The sequence below is a fragment of the Diorhabda sublineata genome, chromosome 4 (genome assembly GCF_026230105.1).
Source record: "Diorhabda sublineata isolate icDioSubl1.1 chromosome 4, icDioSubl1.1, whole genome shotgun sequence".
NCBI classification, from domain to species: domain Eukaryota; kingdom Metazoa; phylum Arthropoda; class Insecta; order Coleoptera; family Chrysomelidae; genus Diorhabda; species Diorhabda sublineata.
The window spans coordinates 32,110,726-32,132,943 of NC_079477.1; the positions used below are offsets into that span (position 1 = coordinate 32,110,726).

At 30.6% G+C, this 22,218-nt stretch overlaps 3 protein-coding genes across 4 annotated transcripts; 2 read left to right on the top strand and 1 right to left on the bottom strand.

The window, feature by feature from the left end:
• Positions 1-439: 439 nt before the first annotated feature.
• Positions 440-9,506, top strand: LOC130443076 (box C/D snoRNA protein 1). Its single transcript, XM_056777535.1, has 5 exons — positions 440-545; positions 602-1,244; positions 1,300-1,561; positions 4,078-4,534; positions 8,988-9,506. Exons 2-5 carry the CDS (start codon positions 1,177-1,179, stop codon positions 9,134-9,136), a joined length of 936 nt encoding a protein of 311 aa, XP_056633513.1. The 5' UTR covers positions 440-545; positions 602-1,176; the 3' UTR covers positions 9,137-9,506.
• A 114-nt stretch (positions 9,507-9,620) lies between these two features.
• LOC130443078 (vesicle-trafficking protein SEC22b-B) lies at positions 9,621-16,491 on the bottom strand. 2 transcript variants are annotated; one of them, XR_008909823.1, is made up of 5 exons: positions 16,306-16,470; positions 16,141-16,250; positions 15,774-16,081; positions 9,933-15,377; positions 9,621-9,874 (listed from the first exon to the last, which is right to left on the bottom strand). XR_008909823.1 is itself a non-coding variant. In XM_056777537.1 (4 exons), exons 1-4 carry the CDS (start codon positions 16,378-16,380, stop codon positions 15,229-15,231), a joined length of 642 nt encoding a protein of 213 aa, XP_056633515.1. In that variant the 5' UTR covers positions 16,381-16,491; the 3' UTR covers positions 9,627-15,228. The 2 variants fall into 2 exon arrangements, 1 of the variants encoding a protein (XP_056633515.1); XM_056777537.1 differs by having other exon boundaries at positions 9,627-15,377; positions 16,306-16,491.
• On the top strand, positions 16,474-22,098 carry LOC130443077 (terpene synthase). Its single transcript, XM_056777536.1, has 7 exons — positions 16,474-16,768; positions 17,695-17,849; positions 18,252-18,396; positions 18,464-18,584; positions 18,793-18,932; positions 18,986-19,088; positions 21,810-22,098. The coding sequence occupies exons 1-7, from the start codon at positions 16,703-16,705 to the stop codon at positions 21,998-22,000; spliced, it is 921 nt and encodes a 306-aa protein (XP_056633514.1). The 5' UTR covers positions 16,474-16,702; the 3' UTR covers positions 22,001-22,098.
• The last annotated feature ends 120 nt before the right edge of the window (positions 22,099-22,218 follow it).

Sequence of the window (22,218 nt, forward strand, 5' to 3'; positions counted from 1 at the left end):
TTACATATTATTGCATATGTTAGTGGAAGTAAATAAGATTGTAAAGCTAGATATATACAACTTTCTTCAGCAATTTTCAATACACGTTAATATATTATTAGTTATTTAAAACCTAAAAGTTTTAAGAGAGTCAAAACCAAAATAAAACTTGATTATGTTAAATTTAGTAGGATAGATCATATCACATTACAAAGAAGAAGTAAATTAAAAAATAGGTAGAAATAGTTGCAATTACCTATTGTGTATTTCGACTTTCAAAAATACCTCAGAACCTTAATGCTGTTAATAAACGACGGATTTTTTGATTAATAATAAAAGGGATTTTTTATTTTATTTTAAAATATCATCAGTGTCAACCGCAATAACATGATCATGAAAATATAAAAATCGAAAGTCAGACATCGATTCGTATGTCAATCGAAATACTTTTCATAACCTCATTGAGAAACAGTAAAAAGAAGGAAGTAAACACCATAGATCAACCACGGAGACTGGACATGTGGTTTACTGGGGGCTACATGGCCTCCGTGGTAAACACCTTAAAAGTAATTATATGCAAATAAGAAACAGAAAAAAATCATAATATTTTAAATAATTTTAGAAAAAATCCTCATAGTTTATCAATAAACTTTTCAAACCTAAATTTTTACCTACACTGCAAAAAAGCAACGAGACAACACGAGAATCCTATTAAGAAGAGTTTTATGAAAGAGTTTATGAAATCTTAATCGATGATAAGAGATTGAGAAACTTTCCAATCTCTATGAACTGAACTTATTAGGTAGGCCACCATTTATACGTCCGAAACGCGCTATTAAAACTTTCCCTTTTCATAACTTTCGCTAATGGAATATTCTTTAGCGATAAAATTTTTAAACAGTACACACATATTGTCTCGACTCAGCTTGCAGGCTTGTAGCGTTAAATATAAACAAGGAAAATGCACATGGAAAGACTGCTGAAATATGTGCGAATTCCGTAGATTATGTGTATTAAGAGAAATATTTACGATTGCTCCAACGCTAGTTTAGTGTTTTGAACAATGCATTAATATTAAAGATAGAGAAAGGGTGGCATGTAAGTGGAATAAGTTGTTATGATCTGTGATTGCTATTGCCAAACTTGATCATAACATGTGCACGATATTTTAATTTTATTTTCGGTAAAGATTTTGAAATGGATGCAGATACAACAGAATCTCAGGATTCAGAAGTTAGTGCTGGTAGTGGAACTTTTTCATCAAAGTACGCCGTGATCATAAAACAATTGTATAACATTTTTCAACATTTATATTTTTAGGTTAGGACTATGTGAAGTGTGTACTATTCGTAATGGAAAATACACTTGCCCAAGATGTGAGGTGAAAACTTGTTCTTTAAAGTGTAATAGAATTCATAAATTAGAACTGGAATGTAATGGAGACAGAGATCGTACAAAATTTGTGCCTCTAAATAAATTTTCAAATTTAGATTTAGTTAGTGATTATAGACTATTAGAAGAAATTTCAAGGTCTTTGGAAGCAGCTAAAAAAAGTTTTAGATCGAAGTGGCATTTACAACGAGTAATTATTATTTTTATTTTCAAATTCTATATATTTAAAAAAAACTCTTTAAGTTGATGAACTTCAATATACAGTATAGAGAAGCTAAATAGCATAAGCTTATAATTTTGTTTAAGTATTTATAAAAGTATCACAAAAACATCAAATTTAAATTATAAATTGACATACTTCAATTCAGAAATGTTACAACTACCTATCTTTAACCTTCCTCAAGTGAAGAGTACAGCTTCCAATTTTATAAAATACATTTATGGATTTGTGATACCTGATACATAATTCAAAAGGTTTCTTCAATTAGTAATAAAAAATGTTATAGTTTTCAAGTATATTAAAAGAATCAACAAAAAGAGGAAATATATTATCTGATTAACAGAATTTGCTACAATATTATCAAAGCTGTTTGGAGCATTGTAATGAGAAGTAAGCATAAGAAACTTCTTCATACACCATGATCAAGAGGATCTTAGTGTCTCACACTTCAAGTGAAGTTGCCCTGATAGGACTCCTATATTCATAGGTTGTTCTTACTTCAGCTGATACAATCAGCAGGTCTCTGGTTATAGGAAAGTCTGCCTGTCTCGGCTCCTGTAGTTTGTCCCAGTAGTTTGTTTTACCCCTATCTACCTTCTCTTCTAATACTTTTTCCATTGTTTTGTAGCTGATACCACAAAAGGTTTTAGGTCCTATGAAGGGTTTGTCTGCCACTGCTTTTCAGTGGATGATAGAACACCTAAAATTAATGGTTGTACTGGGATTATTGGAAACGATATCATTGGTCCCATTTTTATCGAGGGGTGATTTGAGTGACTTTAGGGCTTTTCAGAAACTATAATACGATTAACAATATCAAGATTTGCTTGAAACGTTTTCCAGCTGACTTTCTATAGTATTTCACTGGGTAAATGCCATTTGACACTTTCTTTTGTTAAATTTTATTTATTAATTTCCTGTACATAGTTATTATTAATTCTTATCTCTAACATAACAGAAAAGTTAATGAGGTTTGCAGTATGTGTATTTATTGGTTTATTGATGTAAAAATAGTTTGTTGGTATAAAAATTAGATGTAAAATTCAGATACCTACTCAATAATAATAATGAAATATTTATAATCTATAATACAACTGAATCTATAAACATAGAAAAAATATAAATAAATACACATGAAAATTATGGAGTAAAATAACTCATAAAACTAAATTAATGAAAATAAAAGCTTTTTGTGGGATGCGTTTCAAATTTGAGATATTGACAACTGATGAGAATCTTATTTGGGTTAGAAGCCACTATCAGCCGATGGATGCTTTACCTTATCCAGGATTAATATTTGCTGAAAACTCTTCATTATTAGTAAGCACTTTTCCAAAATGATAACTCAATTCCAAGAAATTTTTATTCCAATTCTTTTAATGCTCTAATATGCCAATTTAAAAACAACCTGTTAATGTCCTTATTTTTTTGTTTCTTCCTGAAGCTTTTGTTTTCTTAGAATTTGTCTTTTCTGAAGTATTTTAACAAGTGTTGTACTTGGTCTTATTTGTTATTTGTATTTTTTTCATATATTGTCTATCTTTGTTCTTTGTTTCAATTCATCTTTTATACTTGATTTTGTCCCTTCTATTTAGTCCTAATAAATTTTTGAAAAATTTTACTTTTGGTGCTTGTATTTGTTTTTTCTACCATTTTGTAAATGCCCAGGATTCATAAGTTAGAACTTGTCGATTGATAGTATTATATTTATTTAATTTCTGTTCAAAAAATTATTTTTTGTCTGTAAAATTTTGTTGTTGGCGTACATCATAAATTTTTTATAAACCTATCATTGATTTGTTACTTTCCTGTTTATTTGAACATTACTCTCAAATATTTGTCTTATTTGTTTTCTTTTATTTGCACATTGTATATATATTTTGGTTGGATTTGGATTTTCTACCACCAGTATTTTAGTTTCATTTGTGTTCATTTTCCCCCAGGTTTCTATATGTTTTAATTTTTTTTCAAATGTTTTTCTCTTCCTGCTATTAATATTACATTCTTTTATATCCAACAATTATTTTATCTATTTTCTGTTTACTTGATACCGTTGTTCATATGTAGGTACACTGTACAGTGTTGTGCTTGAAGAGTCCAACTCTTTGTCTAATTACTATAATGGTTTTAAATCCATCTAATTTCAGGTTATTTTTTTTTGTTTCTTTCATTTATGTACAACACAAATACTTTTGCTAATTCTATTTTCTATTCCTTTCTGTTTCAGCCCTTTTCAATATTACCTTTATAGGGTCCTTATCAAAAACTTTCTGAGGATCTATGAATGCTAGATATCAAATTTTATTTTCCAATGTCATTAGGTCGTTTTAGATACAAATATCACCTAAAGAAAATTTTTAGTTACCAATTCAATAATGAAGAATTAATTAAAACCATGAGTTAGACTTTTTCATCACATTTTTAAAATCATATTATACTGTGAAATCTTATAGAATCAATTTTTATTCATAAATCTTTTTCTTCAGACATTAATCAAGTTAAAATACGAAGCTAAATTAAGAAAAGTGGATTTGAAGTTTTTACCATCCCAATTTACTAGACGTAAGAATAATACAACTAACTTTCAATCAGCAACAGCTCAAATCTTCTGGCACATTGAATGGATATTTGTGAATGCTGATAATTTAAGACTTTATGATGAAAACGTTCCAGAAACTCAGAAACTTGGCGGCATTCTTCAAAAATATTTTATGCCTGATAATGATAAATTATTGGCAGAAAAATTACAGTATTACCAAGCTGTGGGAATACCCGGCGTTAAGTTATTTTTGAAAGCTGAACAAAGAACCATTAAAAAATTCTATGAACTTGATAGTAGTATGACATTAAAAGAATCTTTAGCGAATAAGTTAATCATTGAATATCCTACAATTCACGTAGTTCTCAAAGACCATGGTTGTGGTTATGATGTTATTGACTCGGGTAAGTTTTATTTTATAATAAATTGTGAACTTATGTGTAAGGTAAGTATCTAGATTTTGGTGTAGCAAGCAAAACAACGTGGGTCTTGTTTTGCTTACATAAAATAAAAAATTATGAACTCAGGACATTGCTGGCACGTATAGATTTAATAATCAGTTTTTGATTGTGTTGTTTTTGGTTTGAAAACTGATCGGGACGGAAGGTGGCTGTTTTGATAAAACCCTAGATTGAATCCATGGCCTACAGATTATATATTCTTTTTTCTTGAATTTGAGTCACCATATGTTTGGATCCACAAGAAAGCTGATCAATAATTGTCAGGCATATAATCAGAGTATGTTCCATTTTTAATATTTATTGCAAAACATTAGAGTAGGTAATTTCGCACAATGATTTTTCTTAGGTCTATTTGTAATGAGCAGTTATTATTATCTAAATGTTTTAAAACAGAAAATTCTTTAAAAAGTACAATGACACTGTACAATAAGTATACTATAAATGGATAATTTACCCCCATTTTTTGTATTCACAAAAATATTGTATTGTCATATTATATTATCATTCATATACAAAATATTAACAAAGAAAACAGAAATTCTTAATCAGAAAACATTACATATTGTCAACAAAACATGGATTTACATTACAAGCTGTATATTCTGACATGGGAATCACAAAATTGAAATTATTGAATATCAAAATTATGTACATAGTATTATTAAAAATAAAACATTTTTTTATCAAGATATACTAAATATTTACAGCAAGGCATGGAAAAGGCAAAATTATTACTAAATAATATTTCTGCAATTAATGCAGTTCCACATTTCTTCATTAGGTTCTTTTTCTACATTTTGACATACTTTACAGTCTTTTGGCTGCCTTTGTTGTTACATTTAGAGGTGGTTTGCTACTGACTGATACAATAATTGTGGCCGGGATATTCGATGTTGCTCGTTTCATTCAGAAGTTGATTTAACTCATTTTCAACATTTTTCAAGTTAAAAGTTACAGTGACAGTACTTCTGTCTGCACTTATGAGTACATCCATATGGAAATTCTTCTGGAACATTTTCTGTACTTCTACTAGGAGTTTCAATATCTTCTAAAAAAAAGGTATTCTTTTATAGGAAGATAAAGGATAAGGATGAAGGATCAAAACCCAAAAAGGTACACTGAAAGAGCACTTCTTCGTCTGATCTATTTGAAGTACACTTCTAACAACTTTTGTCACAAATATAACTGGATTGATCAATTACACCGCAGTATAATGTGATTATGATCTAGATGTAATTAATTTCAATGCAAGCCATATTAAGCAACCTCTATCACAATATCTTCAGAGAAACTCTTTATCAAGATTTAAATAAAATACTTTTAAGTAAATGCCACGCATCCTATATATACCTTTTACAGAATACAAATGAAACAAGCAATTATCTACAGTGAGCCTTAATATTTCAGTGGTTCAAAAAGATGCGTCCTAATCTACGCAATTATGATTCTTACTCCACTTCCTTTCCGAATGAACAATATTAGGGAATTTATAACCTTTAATATTTCACTAGTTTATGTAAAATTGTTCTACTGCTCACTCGGATAATAAGAACAGTGAATGGGCCCAGAACCTATTCTTGGTGTAGTCATTCTTTGGATGGATGGAAAAACATGGCATGAGACAAGCTAAGACTCACATCTATGATTCTTCTGTCTATTTTATCAATCAACTGTTCCACGAAAATAGATCAGTGGCCTAACATAATACGGAGGCCATACTATAGGCATCACAGACGATCTAAAATGTCGCTGGTGCCTGGATGAAGAACAAGGATCTAACCAAGGTGCTGGGTAAGGTTGTCAGTGCTTAAGGTTAAGCTTAGAGGAGGGAAGAGACTATTGAATAGCACTTTAGCTGTGACACTAAATACAAGCTTTAAATCAACTGTAAGTTTAATTGTCTCCAAAAACCATACATTTTTATTTCATATTATGTGGTAAAAAATCTGATATTTCATTATCTGGTGCAGCGGCATAGGGAACCTTATCTTGAAAAGTTTCAATAAAATATTCATTTTCATTAAAAGACGTAGTTGGAGAGTTTTTTTCCGAGTTGTTTTCCTGAATATGTTTCGGAGAGTCTGCGCTTTTTCTAGGCGTCGAGCTACTTATTGGTGTTTCATCGCTCAAATTAAATTGGTCTGCGTATACATCGAATTCATCTTTCAATACTATCGTATCAGTTTCAAGGATAGTCGTAGGTATGTTTTCAACTTCCTTAAAAGTACAATTATCTTCGGTATCAACTTTATTTTCTTTAAACGAACACGGTTCCTCAAGTTCAGATCGTTTATCATCAGCTTTAGGTTTTAATGCCGATCCTTCCGAAAATACTGCGACAAGGTTTGCTATGTCACGTTCTGATGCCACTTTTCTTTCCTCGGCTATTTGTCTGTCCCGTTCAGCCTTTTTACGTTCCCGCTCTTCTTTTTTACCGTCTTCTATGTTTCGCAGTACTTTATATTTAGAGGCTCCATATATTATTCCTGCTAGTAGGAGACCATATCTAAATAATTTTATTAGGGGTGAAACTTTGACTGGCTCTGGTAAGGTCATGATTTTCAATTACGGTATATGTATTGTCACTCGAACTGTTAACATTTTTGAAAATTTTGACGTTTGACATCAACACCAAGTAAGCAACTGTAACTATCTTATCTATATTAAATCTTTCAATATGAGTTAGTAATAGTGTTCATATTTTAGCATTAACTTTTTAATTTTTACAATCTTCTTACTATATACAAAGGTGGATTTGTTCAAACATTTATTTTGTTTTTTTGATATACTTTATTACTGTAATCTGTTTCATACTAAACAATATACACTCAACAGTAGAAAAAACCAGACACCTCATATTTTTTTTATTAAAAGATAATTTTCTTCATCGTGTTTGTTTTTGTGAGTATTCTAGTTATTACAGAGAATGTAGGGTCTAAATCCATTGAACTAATCCCTTTAGGATTAGTAAACAGTTATATAAAACTCAAATTTGATTCTCATTGGACTCTGGTGCAATGGAGAATTGTGTTATTCACGGATGAGTATAGATTTAGTCTACCACCCAGATGATCGAGACACAGTGGAGACGACCAGGGGAGCGATTTGCTCGGACTGAACTGATTTTCATAAATAATGGGGCTCTGACTGCTCGGAGGTACATCAAGGAAGTCCTCCCATTTGCTCCATTTATTGGTGAGGAATTCATTCTAATGCAGGAAAATACTCGTCCACATACCGCCAGATTTGTCACCGAATACTTGGAGAATGTGGAAATTACAGTTCTGGAATGCCCTGCACGATATCCTGATATGAATCCCCTAGAGCATTTGTGGGATAGTTTAGGGAGGCGTATTGGACGTCGCCTCGTGTCTTAAATCAGCTCCAAATTGCTCTTCGAGAAGAATGGGATGCAATTCCGACGGAGTACGTCCAGAATCTAATTTCTTTGAAGGCTGACAGGATTAGTTCCCTTCTCCGTAGCAGAGGGAGTAATATCCGCTATCAGAATTACATAAATTGTAAGAAAATCTAATGAAAACTTCCTTCAATTATATCAGCGTGTTTATGACGTATGATGAGGTAAGCTTACCCTAATTTAACCTGGAAGAATCTGTCAAAGTATCATTGAAGAAATATGTTGATTAGATGTGACATTTGTTTCTTTCGTTTTGCTGTTAGCCCTCTATGTCATACCTTGTCAAAGGCTTGGGAGACATCGAGAAAAGACGCTGTGTAATACTTTCTGGCTTTTGGTGATTCTCTTCTAGTTCTGACTACTTTGTGGGCTTGTATGGCGGTGCTTAGAGGGCTCGACCGATTTGCATGGATTTTGATTTGTTAAATTTCTTTCCGTCCCTAATAGTCGAGTAAGTATTAAAAAGATGGGAAAATTCTAATCAACAATAGTTTAGTTTCTAATAAATGGCAATCTCTGAACTCTTTGTTGAATTAAAGTCTTTTAGACAGTTTTCTGTTGCTCAATGATGCTTCACGTAAACATCTATCTGTTCAACATAGCGGTATTTCGAACATTTGCATGTTTTAACAGATTGCTAGTGAGTTTTCTATCCCCGAGGGCAAGCTGTGAAAGTGATGAAAGATTTTAACTTCTCAATTTTGTGAGGTTATGAGCACATAATACTTCAGGTCAGTCAGTACTGCTGGCATTGTCAGCAATGTCCTTTAGACGATATAATACTGATAGATAGTGGAGCTTTCCACATTTATATGACAATAAGGCCCATACAGGGAGTTTCTATTGGTTTATCAGTAATTTATAATTATCCCTAATTTACTGCTTAAACCAAAAAATTACCACCAAGAAAGTTTATTTTAATGTTAATTTTGGCTGTATAAACCAAGCTTTACTCACAAGTTAAATTATCATTTTTAGATGATGATGAAGATAGTGCAACAAATGAAAAATCTGGAAAAGAAGTTATAAACAATATAATAAATAGATCGGAAAATGAAGAAATTAATAGATCTTCCAAAAATCTATTGTTCGTTTCAGAATATTCAGACGATGGCGATGACCAATGATTTAAAAAATGAGAATCTGATAAGTCTTCAAAAGTTGTACATAATATGGAATCTGGCTACCACTGGATAGATGTTTGAATAGCTTTTACTTTAATAATATTTTTAATGACAATTATAGCAACTGAAAAACATATAAATATTGAAAGTGTAAATGAATTGATTTTTTTGCTTATCGAAGGAAATTATGTTTTGAACTTTGGCAGCAGTGTGGCATTGGTATTGGTACATTAAATGAAGTACCAAAAAAGCAAAATAACATGTGAATGAAATTGAGAAAATCTCACTTTTCTAAGTGGATTAACCCATTAACGCCGAGAATTATTTTTTCACTATTATCTGGAATGATTTTAATAATAAAACGTCCAATTAATATAAATTGGTTTTTTTGCAAATAAAAACCCCTCGAGGTATTATTTAAAAAAAATGCTGGGTCCATATGGTCTTAGGCGCTTACTGGGTAATATTTAAAATTAAAGAAAAACACTTTTTTTTTAATTTATAATGAAAATCTTTAAAACATTGTATTCATAAGCCCACTTCGCATTTAGAGCACATCTTTCTTCCCTTGCTGTTGCAATTTTCGCCCGCACATCTTCGGCGCTTTCCATCAGGAACTGAAACCATAAAGTAATTCAATTTATCAAACCGTATGTCATTACTTATTCGGCTATAACAGCCCGGTGCTTTTGGTTTTGGACCTGTATTTTTTGCAGGGTTCTTATAATTAGTCTGCTAAACCTAAAAAAAGCAAAAATAATTGTAAAAAAGACAAAGTTCATAGTAGGTCTTTTTTCACCTGAACAATACTTCTTCGATGCTCTAGCTGATCAATTTCTTTGTCGGCGTTCTTCCTAATAACCATGCAATCTGTACTGCTGCATCTATTAGATATGAAAATATTGGCCAGTACCACTTTTTGGATCTAATATAAAGTATAGGACCGATATAAAAACAGAGGACATATATCCATGAGAAACCTTAACACGAAATATTGTTGTCCATTTGGTCTGTTTCGTCCATGTTTTTATTGCACTGTATAATTAGATTTAAACGTGGGACAAGAACATTATTTTTCTCAGTACTGGAAAACCTTTCAACGGTTTAGATAGGGGCTACACCAAATCGTGAACTAGCTATCTAGTCTCAATCATTTGCAAAATTGGGGCTGAACATTTACCAAATGAAAACTCATATTCTAAATTAGCCTTAGGATTTCGTCCTTGGTAAATTTCGAAATTTATTACGTAACCATCAGGCGCCACCTTGCAGCCAAAACGAATTGATCTGCTCCTAATGAATTGTTTACAATCGTGCCAGCCGTAGTATCTTATCATGGATTTATAATAGCAAAGATTTTGTTCAGGCACAAAATGAGTTAAAAACTTGTTTTTTAAATAGTCTGTAACAGGACGAAGCTTGTACATTTTGTCTTTTAAATCTGTTATTGTTATCCGCGAATTGTATAAACCTGCGTGTTGACAAAAAACGGTCACGCCTCATGGCATTGGCCACCAACTCATTTCTTATATCGGGAGCGTTTTCTCAGAAGCTTCTTTTGGAAGGCAATTGATTATATCAAAATAAGTATTCCTAAAAATACTCTTAGCCCTTCAAAATAATTAGGGGATCATGGAAAGTTGGACAGGTCCCTCTCCGTTGGATTTTAGTGACATGAACAGATTTTTTTTCATTTACTTTTATTCTCCAAGTTTTCAACCACAAGAAAATGGCGTCAAAGTTTGTCTGAAATATATGAGATGCCATAGCTGGGTCCGGGTGAGATTCTAGCGCATCACTGTCATCTGCATATGTTGCGGTAGTTACGTTGTTGTGTGTAGGAATATCAGCTGTGTACACCCTGTGAGACTCCTGACATAATTAGTGATGTAATCTAGGATTTTAACTAGAAAATGTCTGTTTTGCAGGTAGGGTATTGAAAAGATTGTGCTGGAAGTTTTTCCTGATTTTGTATAGCAGTCCTCGTGCCAGACTTTGTTGAATGCCTTTGCCAAAAAGGCAAATTATATTGTTGTAAATGTCTGAAGAGGGATTAAAGGTGGCGAAGAATTCGCAATACATTAAATATTGTAGCAGTAATTTGGCAAAATTTATTCTACTATAACTCCCTGGTTTTATGAAAAATGTTACAACGATCAACTTACTTGTTGAAATATTTGTAAATAAAGACTTTAGTGATGTTAAACGACACGACATTATTCTACCGATCTAGATTGGATCAGTCGAAATTAAAATTAAATATATTTTCTAAACCTTCTGGGACATAAAAACCAATTAAAATTATCTAACCTCAATAAAAACAATTTGAACAGCAATATAAGTTAAGAGTTCTAAACGAAGATGTAAATTATACCATAATACACCATTTTATTAATCTACACCAGAACAATAATAAATTTCACGATATTCTAGCCATTATTATCACTGTAAAATGCATGTAAACAAACTCTACATATAATTAAAATATACAGCAAATACAAAACATTTATATACATAAATCTAGCGTCATAGTTGCTAACAAACTTAAAAATTAAAGAAAAATATTTTTCTTTTACATTTAAAATCTACTAAATAGATTTCATTTATGGAATTATTATTTCTGTTGGAAATTTCAATTGTGGATACGAGGTATGATAAAAAATACGATCAAGGAAATTTTAAAATATCAATTACTTACGTTACATCAATTTCAATTAGTAGATAAGTCAGCAATTTTTAGTTGCAATATTAAGTCACGTAATCTCGAGCACCTGCTTCACAATGAAAAAATTATTTCTGTCAATCCTCTAATGGCCGAGGTATGCTATCCGAAAATATTAGAAAGTGCCAGAAAAAAAGATTTGGTATGTTATGAATTAGTTTTATTTTATTCATACCATTACCATACAGATACTGTTGGTAGCAGTTAATCTCCTTCAAACCAGTCAAATCCGTATTGATCAGTATTAGATGACCTAAACTTTTTTTCTTGACACAAAGAACAGTGAGAAGTGGATAAAAACCTTTCAGTCATGGTTCTCTACATTGAGGATATTGCTAGCCAAAGGCAGGAAACTAATTCAATTTTCAATGAAATAATTCACAGAAATTTTGATTCGCACCGCGTATAAGAGAGAGAAATGTTTCATTGTCAAAAAATTGTTACAATTTGTAGACAAAAGCTTGTAAAAACTAAAAAATAAATAAAATTTCAATATACAAAAGAAAGCCACAATGAGTAACAAAATAACATCTTCATCGTGACAACCTTAAGAAGGTTTTGATTGATTTTGATTGCTAAAGGTCTTTCTATCTGTTAACATTCGCTTACTCATTAAATTTAGCACAAGTCATTTTGAAATAGTCCTTCCAGAAATAATTCTAATAATGAATCTATGTTTGTAATAAGTGCTTTACTAGCAAAGGGCAACACTGTTAATGAGATTCATTCAAATTTTATATTACTTTGTTTTTAATAAAATCACTCGCTGTATTTTTTATCACACCTCGTATGTGTGAATTTCTCCCTAAGACATAAATTTGGTAAAAGTTTACACTTTGATAATTCATAAACTGTTGATTAAAATATTGAACTACATAGATTCTAACAACCAAACCTTTAACTTGTAAATGATATATATATTGTCATTTCACACATTACCTTTTTTTCAATATAAACCCCTCAAATACTGATCTCCAAATGCTTAAACTATATTTAAATAATTACAAGACATGAACAATTTTTTTGCATATCTTATGTAGATATTCCAACTCCTAAATTTTAAATAAGTATGCAAACACTGAAAGGAAGAATTTAGTGGAACGGTGATAAACCGCACGTTGTTCATTCATATATTTTTTAAATATATGAGGAGCAAAAATTCGAAAGGAATATTATCCAAAATTAACATTTTTCGCTTCTAAATGGCGATACATATCGAAGTTGCATTTTAATTTAATTCACTACTGCATATCATTCAAATGGATAATTATCATTAATTAATGCTTTTAAGCAAGGTTAACAAATTAGTCACCGTGTTATTTATATACCTGAATCATTTTCCCAATTTAGAAAATGTATGAAATAGGGTTCCTCAAACACCAGACTAACTCATTCAATATCGCAAAATTTCTGATTTTTGTAGAGCAAGGGCTCCTCTAAGATGATGCAAATTGTATAAATCAGAGTGTAGAGATCAGCATCAATTAGGAGCAGAATACAGGATGTACACAATAGATGGATCTACCTACAGAGTGTGCCAAAAATGATTTCTTTGAAACGACTGTATACAATTACATGTACTATAATATTAGGAAAGGATATTAAAGAAAATAGAGGTGGAGATTATTGTTCGGCTAAAAATGCAGAAAAACGGAATAAAGTGATTGATTTTATAGGTAAATTAAAAGCTACTGAAAGCCACTATAATAGACAAAAATCCAGGAGACTCTTTTGTAGCTGAGAAAGCTTTGAGGTTCGATACATTTTCAAAAAACTTCAACATAGGATTCACTTCAAATGTATGCAGTTTTTGCTTTCGAAAAAAAAAAAAAATGAGCTTAAATATTGTGATCCTACCAAGAAAGTGATTATTTTAACCCAATTGTGTATTCACAAATTAGGGGGCAAAATAATTCAATATATTGATGAAGCGAGAAGAACTGGGTCACAGGTGCTTTTTTTTTCGATCTCCAACAAGTGCAAAATTTTCCCAAATTCGCCATAACAGATAGTATAAACAATGTGACTCACCCTGTATATATTTTTTATGGAAACTTCCTACTTTTAAGAATGCAGTATATTGTTTATGTCTTGTAGTTTTCTTTACACAGCGAGAGTATGACTTTTATAACAAAGTAAAATGTTTTCAATTTTCGTATTTTCTGTTTCTACTCTTTCACTTTTGGTTAAAATGCCCGTCAAAGATGTAATCTAGTATATTTAACACAAATACCTTTGCACGTCACAGATGATTTATGTCTTAACGATTTTTGGTATTGTCTGTTCGTCAAAATAGTTGAGGAATATAGAAAATTCTATGATTTTTTTTTTGGGGTATGTTATGAATCATACTAAATTTAACTGTATACAACTAATGGAACGTTTTGATGAGTATAATTGCATAAATACGACGACTATACTTCACATTAAGATAACAAAAATTTTACAAATTCAGTTTCCAAAATGTTTGTCTCAAAAAGCATTACTGACTAGGCGTTTTCGTTTTGTTAGTAACTCTTCTGAGAATTATAATAGTGAAATACATTAGCAACAAATCAAAATAAGCTCAAAGGCACTTTTGAAACCTACAAAGCTAGTGAAATTAGATTCTGAGATGGTAGGATTAACAACAAATTATCCATCAAAGTTTGTCCATTTTACTGACCTCCCCCTGCAAGGTTTTTATACCTACCTAAACCTCACCTTCCAAGGATGCAGATCTATAAGCATGGTTTGGAAGGAAATGCTAAAAGAAAACATTATGGAGAGTTACTTGATATGGGGTTTATTTATAGAGTGGATATTGCAGTATATACCAAGATGACTGATTCCGATAGACTAGTGAAATAGAACAATTTAACAAAGCTGTTGTTCACATAAACCCCTAAAAAAGATTAGTTAGTGGAGTTTGAAGTATAACAACGCTTATCTTAATCAGAGACATGGAGAAGAAAAGAGTACAGAACAAGGTATCATCTTCAAAAGTCAATGAATATGGAGGAAAGAAATTTATCAAAGACAAAAGGAAAAGAGAAAAAACATGAAAATAAAATGAAGAAATTTGAAAACATGATTAAAAACTGACTGAATTAGAAAGTGCATCAAGAGAAGATTTCCTTAGTTACTCAGTATAGAAGTAAAAGCTTGATTGTGATAATATCAAAATATTTTTACACATGTAAAAAGGTGATACCAGTCATGTCAGAAATATGAGAAAAACTTGTAGTTTAATGACTGAAGAAAAAATTACCAAGACCTCATTACAAACTGTATAAGTAATTAGTGTACATATTAAAAATATGTTTGATTGTTCAAGCACTACACTGTCATTCTCTCACTGCTTTAGGAAATGAAATTGGAATTTTTACTTTTTTTAAAGAACCCAAAAATACAAAATAAATAGAAGTAGAACAATTCCTCCAACTGCCGCCTTCACATACATGGATTTCGTATTTAAAAAAGTGGCATCCTTTTTATATTTCTCTGTCAGCATTGATAAATTTTGAGTTTTGGTATCCAATTCTAAAAAACAAAAATAGTTATTGATAAATAATTTTTCCTATGAAAAAATAAATTCAAAAGTAGGTTTAGCATACAATCCATGCTTATTTTATAATAATAATAACTATTTATTTTTGGCCAAACATACAGATCATAGAAATATTTCATCATTTTAATAGTACCATGGGTTTTTATTATTTTATCAGTATTTATTAATTTCAGTATTGAAATTTTTTGTAGTAAGTTTCAAAGAAGAATTCTTAGCTGACCCACTGGAACATTATTTCTGGGCTATGAAGCATTGATATTTCCCCATAAAATATTAACTGTTTGTGAATGATGATTTTAATAAGACAAATTGGAAGTATGAAACTAATTCCTTTTTTGTTGGATTATAAAAAAATACTTTTTTTCTACCTGATAAGACAGTCCCTCGTTGCAAAACATCATCAATATTTTGCACCATAATTCTTTGAACATCTTGTAATTGATTATTAATTGTATTTAAATTTCGTCTTGATCTAGAATCTGCAAATTGTTTTTTTGCTTTTTGAATGTAGGTATCAAATTCTATGAAAGTATATGGCCTAGTTACTGTGTTCACTCGTTTACCATATTCTGAATGGAATTGTTGTGCTATATCTTCTAAATAGGAATAAGCAAGTCGTTTTGAATATGTTTTTTCACATAAAACTAGGTAACAAACTTCAAACTCTATCAAATAACTGAAAAGTAATGAATACATATTTTTTGATATTTCACATTAATTACACACAAAACTTACTGAAACAAATATGGTCCAGTCTCTATTGTACATCTAGTAGGGGATTGAGGTCCTAATTTTCGAAATAGCATTTTAGCTTGGTTCTGATAATCTAGAATACTTCTTCCTGACTAAAATTTGATTACAGTTTTATTTAAAAACTACTAGGAAATTTCATTCACAAACCTGTTCATCTTCTTGCATAGTTGCAGCCAGTGGTAGTCCATCTGCTACCCTAGCAATCATGGTCATTAAAACCATACTTTTAAATTTAAACACTATTTGCAAACTGAATATACTTTTGATGGAAGTGTCGGGTAGGTTACTTTATTTACACGTCATGATTAACACGTCAGTTACTTCTTCTTTTCTGCTGTTAAAACATGATACTTTCGCTCTACCTAACCAACAAGTTTTGCATATAAACATTCATTTGAATTACTAGATTTAGGAAACACATGATTCCTTGCAACTGGTTTTGCTTTATATTCTAACCTATAAACTTGGTTTTAGGATATGATAGTTTTTCAATAATTGGAAAAGCTTATGATAAAAACACTATTAAATTTTATGTTTGTTCAAAATGTCTGAATGTACATCTAAGCCCATTTTACCTTTTAGCAAGTCCAATGATGAAGAACAAGATAAGGTAATATTTATTTTATATTTTTCAACATATGAACAAAACACATTTAATTGAATATTGGAAGTCTTGGTACTTTGAAATAGGAAATATTTTATTTTAAGACATTCAATTCTCATGGTAGTTCTTAGTGTTGCTGTAATAATGTCACATTAAAAGGATTTATTTGCTTTTCTAGTGATATTTTTTTATTGGAAGTACCACCCAATAAAATGCGCCTCAAAATTATTTGATTTTAACTTCAACCTTATCTAAAAGATTGATGTAACTACTTGATTTAGATAATAATGATACTCTTTGTATATGATATTTAAGAAAAAAGTGTGTAAGTGTAGTAAATAATGAAGTGTTGAGTTTGTGAATAAATCCATTAAAATGCGTTTAAGGATCTATTATAGACGATTGTGGCTTGCGCCCTTTAGGGGTGGTCTGCAAGCACGGAACATTCGTCTCGACCAGTTATTCCCAGATGCACCCCCAGCAATCCATGAAGGTCTACAACAGCAATGTACTTGAATTTCCATAGTAAAATCTAATTTTTTGATTAGTTGGTAATATGGTGTAAACTAAAACTAGTAATAAGTATTTTGAAAGTAGTTTAAAAGGAAAAAAATGTTTGGGAACTACTACAGCTACTAAAGTGGGATGTTGCACGGCAGAAAATTCTAACTGGCCCGACTATAGGAGGGTGTCACAGTGAAAAGGTTAAGTTCATATATTCAGCTCCTGCCCTTGTTTTGTTTTATTGACTGCTGTTGTGTCTACAGGTTTACAGGATGAATACTATTGTTGTTACATTTAATTTTGTTTTGAACAATATTTCAGCAGTGTTACATCCAATTTTTTGTTCAATTAGTATTTTATTAACAATATTGTAACTAGACAATGTAATTACCCATATTATGGGTACTTGAACTGTATCTCTTTTTCAGAAACTGTTGGAACCATTCGGTTATATTCTTCAGGTTCCAGGGAAAAATGTAAGATCAAAATTATCAAGTGCATTCAATTATTGGTTGAAGATTCCAAATGAAAAATTGTTGCAAATTACTGATATTGTCCAGATATTACACAATTCTAGCCTATTGTAAGTAATCTGTATATTATAGTTTTTATTTTTTTTATCCCTATGTTGAGGGATATGTTTCATATGAAATGAAATTATTTAATTCACAAACAGAAGTAATTGAGGCAATTCTGAAAATACTGCCTTCATTGCATCTTGAGGTTTCTGAAATTCAAAGCTTTTACATGCTACAACCACCATCCAAAATATTTAGTTTTTATTTTAGCTCCAATAATCCACATATGAAAAGAAACATCTACTTCTAAGTAATTGTTTATTTAAACACCATATAAATAAAAAGTATTACTTCTATTAATTGTAAATCATGTTTATTTTCTGGTCAGCAAGTATTTAGAAACATATTAGATATTAGTGTTTAATTTTTTTTATTTTTCATATTTGTATATACTATATTTGTTTAAGACTCGATGATATTCAAGATAATTCTATATTAAGGCGAGGCATCCCTGTAGCTCATTCAATATATGGAGTAGCTAGTACAATTAATTGTGCTAATTATACATCTTTTATTGCCTTAGACCGAGTCAATGACTTAAAACACCCTGAAGTAAGTTGTAGAAAGTTATAATTATGGCTTAACATTTATATATTCAAATTTAACTTCTATATTGTAGGCAATATCTATTGCTTTAGAACAAATTTTGGAACTTTACAGGGGCCAGGGCATGGAAATATTTTGGAGAGATAATTTTAGTTGTCCAACAGAAGATGAATATAAACAAATGGTGATAAGAAGTTAGTATACTAATTAAAACAACAATTTTCACACTTTGTATATTCCTATAACTCCACTCTCATTTCGATTCGATATTCTTTTTCTTTTCTTACTTCTTCGCTAAAATATGCTATTATTGTCTCAGCAAATATTCATCTTCATTGTATCTCAAATTCAGAAATCACGTTTTGCATTTTTTTTAAATTCTTGTTGCATTACTTTTCACAGAAACTGGTGGCCTATTTATGTTAGCAATCAGATTGATGCAACTTTTTAGTGAGAATAAACAAGACTTCACTAGAATAACAGCTATTTTAGGACTCATATTTCAAATACGAGATGATTACATCAATTTAGTATCTAAAGATGTAAGTATTTTTTAAATTATTTACAAACTAATAAAATGTTTAAATTTTTTTAGTATATGGAACATAAAAGTTATTGTGAAGATTTAACAGAAGGTAAATTTAGCTTCCCTATAATTCATGCTATTAGGAGTCAACCAAATGAACAACAAGTTATTCGTATCCTTTTGCAATACATTTTCCGAGGATCTTTCACTTTTCTACAACTTCCAACATCATTTTTTCAAATGAACACCACATTTTCATATCATTTAATTTGAAGTATCATATGTCTAAAGAGTTCCAGTTTTAAGTTACTCAAATTTTGTTGTAAATATTAAAACAATACATGAAATTGACTGAATAACGTGTAAAGCTTTCTAAATGGTTTAAAATTTAAAAAAATTATTTTGGTTATTTTGACAATTTTATAATTCACTTTTTTCAGTCAAATTTTATTTAGAAATTGATATTCTTCATTGTGAAAATGTGAAATCCTCTTTCACATGACAGGTATAACCTTCATTTTTTTCAAACAGGAAGCTTATGCTTGTGATATATCATTTGAAATGACTTTCATTACTATTCTCAAAAATATTATTTCCAAGTTTATTAAAAGAATTAAAATGAAATAAAATCATCTGTTTGTCAAATTTCCCTACAATGTTTATATTTAAAATTAGGATATTGTCAAGGCATTCATAGGAAGTATTTTGAAAATTTACTTCGTCAACAATAATTGTGATGATTAATGCTTTATTTTTTTAATATTAATTTTTGGATTGGACTAAGAAAATTTTTGTGTAGGGAATGAAACTACCTTTCAAACGATCATCATAAGTTCATTTGAAATATTGGGAGTTATACTTATCATTCAAAGGTTGTTGAAGTTGGGATCACATATTACATTGAAGAATATCAATTTATAATTTGACATGTCTTGGGATTTTTTATAATTATGTACACTAATATTCAAGAATCGAATTCAGTACTTATGGTTATTATACTTATGTCTGTTATTGACTGGAAACGAGTGTTTCAAAGAAGAAATTAAGGCTCAAAAAAATTATTCTCTTATAAGCTGCATTTGGGAGTTGAGGTGTTTAAATAGTTTAAATGACTAAGTGTAATACAATCAATTTTTTCTATTCCCCATCTATAGGATTAAAATTTTTTGCGGAGAAAAAATTACCAAAATTAGACCTAAGTTCTTCAATCATGTGAAAGTAGGACTAAAATTATAAAACCTAAAATGAAGGATTTTCACAATTTTGGAATTTTTTTTTAGTTTTTGGTATAAAACGATATTGTAACCAATAAGAATAAAGGCAACGACGAGGCGGACTCACTCGCTAGATAGGGATCGGCGAACTCACCGATGGGCGCAGAACCTATAGTGTAGCTAAAAGTTGAAAGATATCGCGTCTCTCAACGTTGTACTCGCAAGGCGGGCTCGGCAGAGATGGATAGACACCTGGCATGAGACAAGAGCAGGCACATATAGATGGATCTCGTGCGTCTCACACCAAACAGCTGCTCCAACTAAACAGGCTCGTAATCCGACTAGTGACTGGACTTTTAACCGGATACTGCTATGTAAGGGGGCCATCTCCACACCATGGACATCACAGATGATCTGGTGTGCCATTGGAGCATGGAGGAGGACGAAACTGCAGACCACGTCATCTGCGAGTACCCTGCACTCATACGAGCGCGGTTTAAACATTTAGCTTTATAACTTGCCCAATGATATCAAAGGGCTCAAGATAAAACGCCTGATCGGTTTCTGGAAGGATATCGGCCTTTGGTACCGTCAAGTGGAGTATGGCGAGACTACCTGTATGGCCTATGTGCTCAACAGCCCCTTGGTCGCTCAATACTAATATAATGAAAAAATTTTCAAATTCTTTTTTTTGGTTTCCTTGCATTTTCTGAGAACATTCATTATTGTAATATATATATTTTTTTAAACCATCAGAAAGTAGAGATCTCAACGAACAAAAAGCACACCGACTTTTTAGAAAAAGCTGATATTTTTATGCGAATTTTCAATTGAGTATTAGAATTAGTATATACAAAAGCTGTAGATCTTTTCATTACCTACAACATTGTCATTCAATTTTTTTCCATAGGACTTGCCTCTCACTCACCTCCTCCCACTTCCCGGACTCAGATCGCCTGTTATTGATTTTTTCTTTCATCCTACTATTATTTATTCTTCTCTTTTTACCATATTTGAAGACTTCGACCCTGGTCTAATATTGAATTTTGAAGTTGATGAATCTAATGTTTTTATTGTAAAATGTATCAAACCACAATTCTTAACTAATTGATAATATAAGTAATTTGTATTATTGTTATACTTTCATTCATATTTTAAAATTGTAGTTGATAATAGTCCAGGATGATGCATACATAGTTATTTGAAAGCTCGGAATATGTTAGAGTTAGTACACTTTGGTATTTAAGTTTGCCATATTCCCACTACGAAAACTTGTCCAAATACACGATGACAATAAAAAATACAAAGAAATCTGACAAAATTGCCCGATTATTGACAATAATAAATCTTACAACACCCCTTATTGTCGACAATATTAGAATTTAACTTTCCTCTAATATGTTGTTGGCTATTAACATATTCTTCAGTGGCTACAAATGTCAGAAACTGATTGCGTAACTCATCAAAATAAATTTAATAAAGTTTATTACACATATATAAGTTTTTCCTTCGAATTTTCAAAATTTGTTTTATGGTTGTCCATCTATTATAAATTTTCATATTGATTACCAAAACTAACAGTACTAGTTTTTACTATTATCAAAGTTCATAAGATATTCAAAATTTCATCATTTTGTCATCTATATTGGTGTGAATGATTTTTCTTAATAAAATTTAAGATATTCTTCGACAAAGGACCAAAGAACCGGAAGTGAAAAAATATTGTGTATCCTTATTGGAAAAATATGGTAGTTTTGAGTATACAAGAAAAATTTTATCACAATTACACGATGAGGCCAGAGAAGAAATTGAAAAGCTTGGTGGCAACCCTCATATGGAAGAATTTTTATCCTCACTTTCTAAAATATAAACTGTATATCAAATTAATATTCAATATTTATTTATTTTTATATTATATGTTATGTGTATTAAAATGATTGCAATAAATATATTTTTAATCATGTCTAATCCAAATTTTCTTGTACAATATTTCGTAAACTGGAAGCTTGACTAAGATTAATGAGAAATAAAAGGTTTAAATAGAAGTAATAAATTAGATATAGATGGGAAGAGAATTAGAAATTACTC